Consider the following 10,718-nt stretch of genomic DNA (forward strand, 5'->3'; position numbering starts at 1 on the left):
TTCACTTGACCTGTAGAAGATTTACCCCCTTCCTCTAAGACACGATCAGCGTCTTATAGCGGGACTGCAATATTGCTGTGGACAATCTGACGCTTTGGGCACCAGTGACACTAATATATATATGAGGAAATAACTGGAATATCCCCGCTGTCAGGACAGAGCTCTGTATTGTTTACATTCACAGAGCTCCTTTCATCCTCTTCGTCGATCAGCAGGTGCTGGCGGCCAATCATTGACCGACACCCACTGATTCGCTAGTGCTCTGACTAATCACAGCACAGCTGGCGCACCCCCTACCCACCGTACTCCTACGTAAGGCGTTCGGTTAAAGAGGGGCTCCAGTGTCGTCGTCCCTCCCAAAGCAGTTTGAGTCGACATCTACAAATACTGCATCTGCTGACTTTTACTATAAGATCACTCTCCTGTCCAGGGGTCCAGTGATGTCCTCACCCAAGCCCATTCTTTAATTGGGTGCAGGCGCCGGCATCTTGACTAAGGAAATCAGTAGTAAAGCCTCGCGGCTTCACAGCCGGTTTCCCACTGTGAATGCATGAGCCGTACTGCGCTTTGTGACTGGTCAAGCAGTTACCTGGTTAGTCTGGTTGAAGAAAAGACACAAGTCCATCCAGATCAACCATTTCCTGCACCGCATTCAAAGCACACCGCCCTTCTAAAGTGTGTGAGGGAAAAAATCAGTATTAGAACAAAAAGGGTAAAAAAAAAAAAAAAAAAATTGGCGCAAAAAGGGGAGGGGAGGAAAAATCAATATTGGGACAAGAAGAAAATGTGTACTCGAGCGAAAATGATGGGGGGGGGGGGGGGGGGGAGTCAGTATTCGAGCAAAAATAGGTAATCTGTATTGAAGGGGGAAATCAGTTTTTTAGCAAAAGGGGGGGGGGGGGGTGTCAGTATTGCGGCAAAAATGGGGGAGAAAAAAAATCATATTGGCGCAAAACAGGAGGACAAAAAAATCAGTACTGCTGCAGCAAAAAAGGGGGAAAGAAAAATCAGTATTCAAGCAAAAGCATTGGATTAATTGGTGTTGAGCTCTTGTAGTGGCGGTGAGTTTTCAGTTGGGGGCGGAGGTCTCAGGCATTTTGTGTTCCATGCTGGACGGGTTAATATTAGGAATTTTGTCTAATCCCCTTTCTTCTTTCTGCAGATAATCCCCGGAGTCGTTTTTTTCAGGAGTCTCTGGCAGTTTTTCAGTCCGCCTTGTAAGTATATCAGGATATTGTTTCTTATAAAGATAATGAATGGGTTGTGATATCTGGTAGTCCGGAGGAGCCGTCTTCATTACTGAAGACCCTTGCAGCTGTCCTGAAGGTTCCCCAATAAGATTTCTGGAAAAAATACTAAATACATTTAGGGGAATTTACCGGTGATCACTGCGAACGATTGTCCATGCATGCAGGACTGATTGTCGTCCGTCTCCCCCCCCCCCCCATTGCTTTCAATCTCTGAGCTGAGAAACTGCACCAAACCTCCTCTTTTCGGGTCCCCTACTGGCGCTCCTGGCTCCTCCTTGATCAGGTACCCCAGTGCAAGCCGCTTGCTCTGGCGTCACTTGTGTGTGCTTGCTTCTATCCATAGGACAACACGATGGGCTCAGCTCTGCCCCCAGCTCCCCCCTTGCTGTGATTGACAGCCACAGGAGCCAATGGGTCTTGCGGCTGTCTCGCAGCCAATAAAGAGAGACCCAAGACAGCAATGGCTTTAATGCACATCAGTGGATCAGGTAAGTATTAGGAGGGCTGGGGGGGGGGGGAAGCTGCACACGGAAGGTTTTTTACCTTCATTCATAGAATGCACCTTCAGCCTTTACAACCACTTTAGGATAAAATAAACACCTGTATACAGCCCCATCTCACTCCAGTGATGTGCATTAGAGCAGCTGCTCTCCTGCATGTCTCTCTCCTCATTGGTTCACAGCAGTGGAAGCCATTGGCTCATGCTGCTGTCAATCAGACAGTGAGCCAATGAGGAGAGCGGGGATGAGGCCAAGCCACGCTCCGAGCCAGTGAGGAGAGATTGGGGGCGGGCCCAAGCATGCTCTGTGTGTTAATGGACAATGTCCATTCACAGGAGCGCATCTTGGGAGTGAGCCTGCTGGACTGCCCCCATAACCAAGAGGCTTACTATTGGAGAGGAGCCAGGAGCGCCAGCGGGGGGCCCCAAAAGAGGATCAGGCAAGTAGAACGTGTGTGTGGGGTTTGGTTTTTTTTTTTTTTTTTTTTTTTTTTTTTTTTTAATTTTAGTTTTTTCCTCTAACCTTTTAGAATCACTTTAACCAGTGAGAGGTGTGGAGGAAGTAATGGCGTACAGACGCGGGTGCTCTGCCTGTCTCTGTATGCAAACTTAGAGTAGGGCTTGATTGCCTTCAGTTTGGTTTACTATGAACTGGGGGGAATTTTTTATTTTTGTAGTAAAAGCTACGCTATTAACTACCTGAATCTGCCGCATGTGCCCGTAAAGCGTCCAAAACTAGCGACATGGTTTTTAAAGTCTGGCGCAGGCCTATTTAAAGGGCCATACCACCAGAAATGTGTTCCTGGATTTCCCCTGATTGCGTTTCGGTCTCATTTATTCAATTTCAGAAATCTGTTACTGAGTTATTGTATGAACCCTGCCAGCGGCTGTTTACCATAGAGCTGACGAGGACTAGATGGTCCCCAGCCACCTCTATGAGGCCAGGTGCACGATGTTATGATGTCACTTTCGACTAGGTTGTGGTGTGGGTGGGGTTTTTATTTTTTGCAGGCTATTCAGCCTAGAGAAGAGATGTGGGGACTTATAGACCCCAGATCTCTCCATAAAGAGGACCTGTCATGACCAATTCCTATTACAAGGGATGTTTTGACATGTGCATTTTTCACATATTCACGGGCCGAAAAATACGTTTTTTAAATCTGCAGCAGAATAAAATATAATTTGATAGGCTGACGGCAGTAGAGCTTGATGAGGGGTGTCCTCCACCGCACCTAAAAGCCGTAACCTCATGCAAGGGGGCTAAACTTCCAGTGTGCACAGGGCCTAACATCTGTGTTATACACACACACACACACACACACACACCTCCAAACATTTGGTCCTCATCAGACCCCTCGCACATTTGTGTCCTCATTAGAGCCCACCCCCCCCACCATATTTGTGCCTGAATAAGAACCGCCTGCATATTTGTGTTCCCATCAGAACCCCTGAAACATTAGTGCCCCTATCATAGCCCCTTTCCATATTTGTGCCCCCATCAGACCCCCGCTGCACATTTGTGTCCTCATCAGAGCCCCTCACATACAGTGGGGATGGAAAGTATTCAGACCCCCTTAAATTTTTCACTCTTTGTTATATTGCAGCCATTTGCTAAAATCATTTAAGTTCATTTTTTTTCCTCGTTAATGTACACACATCACCCCATATTGACAGAAAAACACAGAATTGTTGACATTTTTGCACATTTATTAAAAAAAACTGAAATATCACATGCTCCTAAGTATTCAGACCCTTTGCTGTGACACTCATATATTTAACTCAGGTGCTGTCCATTTCTTCTGATCATCCTTGAGATGGTTCTACACCTTCATTTGAGTCCAGCTGTGTTTGATTATACTGATTGGACTTGATTAGGAAAGCCACACACCTGTCTATATAAGACCTTACAGCTCACAGTGCATGTCAGAGCAAATGAGAATCATGAGGTCAAAGGAACTGCCTGAAGAGCTCAGAGACAGAATTGTGGCACGGCACAGATCTGGCCAAGGTTACAAAAACATTTCTGCTGCACTTAAGGTTCCTAAGAGCACAGTGGCCTCCATAATCCTTTAAATGGAAGATGTTTGGGATGACCAGAACCCTTTCTACAGCTGGCCGTCCGGCCAAACTGAGCTATCGGGGGAGAAGAGCCTTGGTAAGAGAGGTAAAGAAGAACCCAAAGATCACTGTGGCTGAGCTCCAGAGATGCAGTCGGGAGATGGGAGAAAGTTGTAGAAAGTCAACCATCACTGCAGCCCTCCACCAGTCGGGGCTTTATGGCAGAGTGGCCCGACGGAAGCCTCTCCTTAGTGCCAGAAACAGGAAAGCCTGCATGGAGTTTGCTAAAAAAAAAAAAAACACCTGAAGGACTCCAAGATGGTGAGAAATAAGATTCTCTGGTCTGATGAGACCAAGATAGAACTTTTTGGCCTTAATTCTAAGCGGTATGTGTGGAGAAAACCAGGCACTGCTCATCACCTGTCCAATACAGTCCCAACAGTGAAGCATGGTGGTGGCAGCATCATGCTGTGGGGGTGTTTTTCAGCTGCAGGGACAGGATGACTGGTTGCAATCGAGGGAAAGATGAATGCGGCCAAGTACAGGGATATCCTGGACGAAAACCTTCTCCAGAGTGCTCAGGACCTCAGACTGGGCCGAAGGTTTACCTTCCAACAAGACAATGACCCTAAGCACACAGCTAAAATAATGAAGGAGTGGCTTCACAACAACTCCGTGACTGTTCTTGAATGGCCCAGCCAGAGCCATGACTTAAACCCAATTGAGCATCTCTGGAGAGACCTAAAAATGGCTGTCCACCAACGTTTACCATCCAACCAGACAGAACAGGAGAGGATCTGCAAGGAGGAATGGCAGAGGATCCCCAAATCCAGGTGTGAAAAACTTGTTGCATCTTTCCCAAAAAGACTCATCAAAAGGGGCTTCTACTAAATACTGAGCAAAGGGTCTGAATACTTAGGACCATGTGATATTTCAGTTTTTCTTTTTTTAATAAATCTGCAAAAATGTAAATTCTGTGTTTTTCTGTCAACATGGGGGGCTGTGTGTACAATATGGGGGGCTGTGTGTACAATATGGGGGGCTGTGTGTACAATATGGGGGGCTGTGTGTACAATATGGGGGGCTGTGTGTACAATATGGGGGGCTGTGTGTACAATATGGGGGGCTGTGTGTACATTAATGAGAAAAAAAAAAATGTACTTAAATGATTTTAGCAAATGGCTGCAAAATAACAGAGTGAAAAATTTAAGGGGGTCTGAATACTTTCTGTCCCCACTGTATTTATGTCCAAATCGGAGCCCCCCTGCATATTTGTGCCCCACTTCCATATTTGTGTCCCCATCACCACCAGCAGTCACATTTGTGTCCCTCTTATGTCTGTGTCCGGCTTCAGTGCTGTTCTGCTGCACCTCCCGACTCCTGCCGGCTGTTACTGACACATTGTAGCCAAAAGCACAGCCGTAAAGTACACTGATAACAGAGGGGTGGGACCCGGGAGGTGCAGTAGGTCCTAGCAATCAACAGTTAGTGAGGCGCCGGGTTGGGCAGGCTCCATCGTGCTGCGGGATCTGCTCTGCATACTGTCAGGAGTGATTATGCAGCGCAGTTCCTGCTACCCGACATGGATTGAGCAGGAGCCGACCATGCAGTGAGTCTAACGACTCAACCTGCGGGCCGTACTTTGGAAACCCCTGCTCTAGAGCAGTGATGGTGAACCTTGGTGCCCCAGATGTTTTGGCATTACATTTCACATGATGCTAATGCACTCTGCAGTGTAATGGGAAATGTAGTTCCAAATCATCTAGGGTTCCAAGGTTTGCCATCACTGCTCCTAGAGCATGGGTCTCTAAACTATGGCCCTCCAGTTATGGAAATACAAGTCCCATGAGGCATTGCAAAGCCACTGACAGTTACAAACATGACTCCAAAGGCAGAGGCACAATGGTTGTAGTTTTGCAACAGCTGGGGGGCCACAGGTTGAGCACCCATGCTCTAGGGCAGGGGTCTCAACTATGGCCTTCCAGTTCAGGAACTACAATTCCCATCATGCCTAGTCATGTCTGTGAATGTCAGTTTTACAATGCCTTATGGAACGTGTAGTTCCGCAACAGCTGGAGGGCCGTAGTTTGGAGACCCCTGACTTTGGGCTGTCCGCTTTCAGAAAATCTATCATGTTTGGGGGTTTTATGTAATCTTTAGGCCTAAAATGATTTTTTAAATGTGTGGCAAAAAAATATATGCAAAAAACGACTCTGGCAGGGAAAGGGGGTTAATGGAGTGCTTTTATTTATTTTTTTTTCGTTATTTGGGTAATGTTGGGTTTTAATTATGTCTGCTTTAAATTCTCCTTTCAGTTGTTGGCATAATAGATGACAAATTTTGATCACAAAACTTCAGTGAATTTGCAAGATGGCAGCAGCAGAGCCCTGACTGGGCCATAAAGGTTCTTTGAAAAGACCATCACCATGACAATGCTACCTGCTGCTAGTCCTCAAATGAAGTCCTCATTGGTCCATTTTATTTGTTTTTAACAGGCTTTGGTTGAACAGATATGGAGGATCAAGAAGACAGCCCCGTGGAGACCATTGATGTCTATCTTGAGCCTGACCCAGAAGAGGAAGTGGAGGCACGCAGCAGAAGAACTGTGAAAAGGATCCGGGTTGAGGAAAGCCCTGATGAAGATGAGGATGATGAGAGTGAGCAGGAAGATGGAAATGACAGCGATTACTCTCCCCCTACACACGGGAGGAACCTGAGGAGGCGCCGGCAGTATTACTGCGCAGAGTGTGAGAAGTGTTTCAAGCATAGTGCTGCCCTGGAAGCCCATCGCCGGATCCATAAGAGCGACAAAGGCTTCCCGTGTGATGTCTGCAATGCCCGGTTCTCTTTGAAATCCGACCTAATGGTTCATCAGAGGCAGCATGTGCCAAAAAACAGCTTAGAAAGTCCGCAAACGAGCCGGACACCCACCGAAAGCTCCAACTCGAGCGCCAGTAATAGCCCTCTGCTGGATGAAAAGCCTCATCAGTGCAATTTCTGCGAGAAAAGGTTCCGAGACAAGACCATCCTGGAAGCCCATCAGAGAATCCACACTGGAAAACTTGCCTATCCCTGCCCAGTGTGCGACGAGAGCTTCTCGAAGCCGGCTCTGCTTGCCGCTCACAGCAACATTCACCGAGAGGGCAAACCTTTCCACTGCGACCAGTGTGATAAAAAATTCAACGATCAGACGCTCTTGGTGGCCCACAAGAGGACCCACACCGGGGAGAAGCCTCAGAAGTGTAACCACTGCAACAAATGGTTCCCTAACCGCAGCAGCCTGGAAGCCCATGGTGAGTGCCACCTGAAACCCAAGCCGTACAAGTGCCGTCATTGCGAGAAGAGCTTCAACGACAAGTCCCTGCTCATCACCCACGAGGGAGTGCACACAGACACTAAGCCCTTCAAGTGCACTCAGTGCAGCGAGAGCTTCTTCCTGAAGACGCAGCTGATGGCGCACCAGGCCACCCACGCTCCCGATAAACCTTTCCCATGCAACCAGTGCGAACGGAGCTTCAACAAAGAGGAGACCCTACTGGCTCACATCCGGGTGCACAACATGCAAAACGCTGAGAAGCCAAAAGCCGTCAATTAGTTTTTAATGATAGAAAATTTATGACTTTTTACATTTTCAAGATCTGCCTTTTCCAACCTTCACCCGGAAAGTTTATCGGCTATATCCAAACACTTTCTTTCTCTCAAATTTTTTTGTTTTGTACGAGTGGCTTCATTGCCATGCTCATTTACGGAAAGGGATTCTGTACACACATTTATATTGTGCGTATTCTCATGTATATACTATGTTACCAGTATAGAATGTTAAAAAAAAAAAAAATCAAAAAAAAAAGTTTTGTGAGGCGATCATCTCTCGCACGTAGTCTTGGAAATTTCTGCATGCAAGTCACAGCAAGAACGTTCAACATCTTTTTTGATCTAGATGGACTAAGACTAATGGTTACCCGGATGGAGATCGCAGAAGCCAGACCTTTTGAAGATGGGAAGGTTCGTGATGTCCCATCACTCAGCACAGGAATATACCGCTGTGCAAACATGTAAGATGTTAGCAGTTAGTGTGGTCCTGAGTAAATGATACGTTAGTGGTTGGAAAGGGTCCATTTTTTTTTAATGTTTTAAAAATTGTCATTACAATCCGAATAAAATTAGAAATGCCATGCAGCCTGTGTTTGAGGTTTTTCTCTCAACTTTAAACTGACGCAGGGTTTGACTTAGGATGCTAGTGTCAGCCATGCTGCAGAGGACATCCGCACAAACAAGGCCCTTTACTTCTAATCCTCCAAGGCAGGTGCACAACAAAGCAGGCGCCCCACTTCTCATCTTTACAAGGCAGGCTCTCCGCTTCTCATCCTCCAAGGCAGGTGCACCACAAGGGAGGCTCTGCTTCATTCTCCAAAGCAGGCATGCCACAAGACAGGCTCTCCACTTTTCATCCTCTAAGGCAGGTGCACCATAAGACAGACGCACCATTTCTCATCCTCCAAGGCAGGCGCACTGCTTCTCATCCTGCAAGGCAGGCGCACCACAAGGCAGGCTCTCCTCTTCCTTCCAAGTCAGGCTCCACAATCCAGGTTCTCAACTTCTTATCTTCACAAGGCAGGCTCTCCACTTTTCATCCTCTAAGGCAGGTGCCCCGCTTCTCGTCCTCCCAAGGCAGATGCAACATTTCTCATCCTCCCGAGGCAGATGCACCACAAAGCAGGTGCCCCATTTCTCATCCTCCAGGGCAGGTGCCCCATTTCTCATCCTCCAAGGAAGACGCACTGCTTCTCATCCTTCCAAGTCAGGCTCACCACAATCCAGCTTCTCAACTTCTCATCATCCCAAGGCAGGCGCTCCACTTCTCATCCCTCATATTAAGCAGTAGAGGTATCTTCCTTGGCATCAGAGGACATGACCAGAGCATGTAGGTCTGGAAGGGAAGACTGGGGGTCTGTGGAGTATTCTCAAAGCATTTAGCTAATACAAAGTGAGGTGGGGGACCCTTGGTTCTTACAGCCAATCCAGAGAGTTGTGAAGGGGTGAATACTCAGCTTCATCTTCCATGTATTTGGAAATGGATATCACCACTTGGCAGCAGTGGAAGACATTACCAGACAATGTATGTTTGTGATTCGGGTACTCCTAAAGCATTCAGCTAATATGAAATGAGGTTGGGGACCTTTGATAGCTAATCCAGTGTGGAGAAAGGAGAGCAGTTTTGCCCATTCTACATTTTGTAAGGTAAAAAGGTTAACTTGAAGACACTATTGGTCTAAGCTGCCATTTTGGTGGATGTTTTCAGACCTTAGAAGTCACACAGCTGCCATTTTTGGGACAGTCTCTGGGGTTGTTTTATTAAAACCAGAGTATCAGCTTCCACATTTTGTCAAAGCTTAATTGAACAAGCTAAAGTTAGAAGAGGATTGGTTACCATGCACAGCTGCACCAGTTTTGGCACATCTGAAAGTAAATCCGAGTCCTGTGAGGTGAGCAATAGTGGGGCGTGTACAGGGGTGGGGAAAATTTGATCCCCTGCAGATTTTATAAGTTTGCCCACTTACATAGAAATTAAGGGTCTATAACAGGGATATGCAATTAGTGTACCTCCAGCTGTTGCAAAACCACAAGTCCCATCATCCCTCTGCCTCTGGGTGGCATGCTTGTGGCTGTCAGTCTTGCTATGCCTCATGGGACTTGTCGCTCTGCAACAGCTGGAGGTCCGCTAATTGCATATCCCTGGTCTATAATTTATCATAGGTGTATTTTATGAGACAGAATATCCAGAAAAAACACGATTCTGATTTTATAAATCGAGTTGCAGTTCAGTGAGTAGAATAAGTATTTGATCCCCAAGCAAAACATGATTTAGTAGTTGGTGAGAAACCCTTGTTGGCAAGCACAGAGGTAAGCAGTTTCTTGTAGTTGGTGACCAGGTTTGCACACATCTCAGGAGGGATCTTGGTCCACTCTTTACAGATCTTCTCTAAATCTTGAAGGTTTCTTGGCAGCTTAGTTTCAGCTCCCTCCATACATTTTCTATAGGATTAAGGTCTGGAGACTCCATGACCTTAATGTGCTTCTTGAGCAACTCCTCTGTTGCCTTGGTGGTATGTTTTGGGTCATTGTCATGCTGGAAGATCCATCCACGACTCATCTTCAGTTTTCTGGCTGAGAGAAGAAGGTTCTTGTCCAAGATTTTACAATATATGGCCCTGTCCATTGACTCCTCAATGTGGCAAAGTCGGTCCGTACTTTTAGCAGAGAAACTGCCCCAAAGCATCATCTTTCCACCTCTGCGCTTGACTGTAGGGATGATGTTCTTAGGGTCATAGTCAGCATTTTTCTTTCTCCAAACATGGTGAGTCGAGTTAATGCCAAAGAGCTCAATTTTAGTCTCATCTGCACTTTCTCCCAATCCTCAATCATTTAGATATTTATTGGCATGACTGTGCATGTGCCTTTTTTGAGAAGTGGGACTCGTGTTTGGAGGAAGAAAAATGTGGACTATGACCCTAAGAACCCCATCCCTACAGTCAAACACGGAGGTGGAAACTTTATGCTTTGGGGCTATTTCTCTGCTAAAGGTACAGGCCAACTTTGCCATATTGAGGGGCCAATGTATTGTAAAATCTTGGAGTAAGAACCTTCCCTCAGCCAGAACACTGAAGATGGGTCATGTATGGGTCTTCCAGCATGACAATGATCCAAACCATACCGCCATGTCAACAAAGGAGTGGCTCGAGAAGAAGCACATTATGGTTATGGAGTGGCCTAGCCAGTCTCCAGACCTTTATCCTATAGAAAATTTGTGGAGGGAGCTGAAACTTCAAATTGCCAAGAGATCTTAAAAGATTTAAAGAAGGTCTGTAAAGAAGATTGGACCAAAATCCCTCCTGAGATGTGTGCAAACCTGA

The 10,718-nt window shown here is 46.5% G+C and overlaps 1 protein-coding gene across 2 annotated transcripts; it reads left to right on the plus strand.

Moving 5' to 3' along the window:
* Positions 1 to 936: 936 nt before the first annotated feature.
* Positions 937 to 7,983, plus strand: LOC141145656 (uncharacterized). 2 transcript variants are annotated; one of them, XM_073632491.1, is made up of 3 exons: positions 937 to 1,061; positions 1,163 to 1,217; positions 6,303 to 7,983. In XM_073632491.1, exon 3 carries the CDS (start codon positions 6,320 to 6,322, stop codon positions 7,400 to 7,402), a length of 1,083 nt encoding a protein of 360 aa, XP_073488592.1. In that variant the 5' UTR covers positions 937 to 1,061; positions 1,163 to 1,217; positions 6,303 to 6,319; the 3' UTR covers positions 7,403 to 7,983. The 2 variants fall into 2 exon arrangements, with proteins under 2 accessions (XP_073488592.1, XP_073488593.1); XM_073632492.1 differs by lacking the exon at positions 937 to 1,061 and adding an exon at positions 6,123 to 6,211.
* The last annotated feature ends 2,735 nt before the right edge of the window (positions 7,984 to 10,718 follow it).

The sequence above is a fragment of the Aquarana catesbeiana genome, linkage group LG05, assembly GCF_042186555.1.
Source record: "Aquarana catesbeiana isolate 2022-GZ linkage group LG05, ASM4218655v1, whole genome shotgun sequence".
NCBI lineage: Eukaryota > Metazoa > Chordata > Amphibia > Anura > Ranidae > Aquarana > Aquarana catesbeiana.

Coding starts and splice junctions, on each gene's coding strand:
- LOC141145656 (XM_073632491.1), top strand. CDS start 6,320: ATGGAGGATCAAGAAGACAGCCCCGTGGAGACCATTGATGTCTATCTT.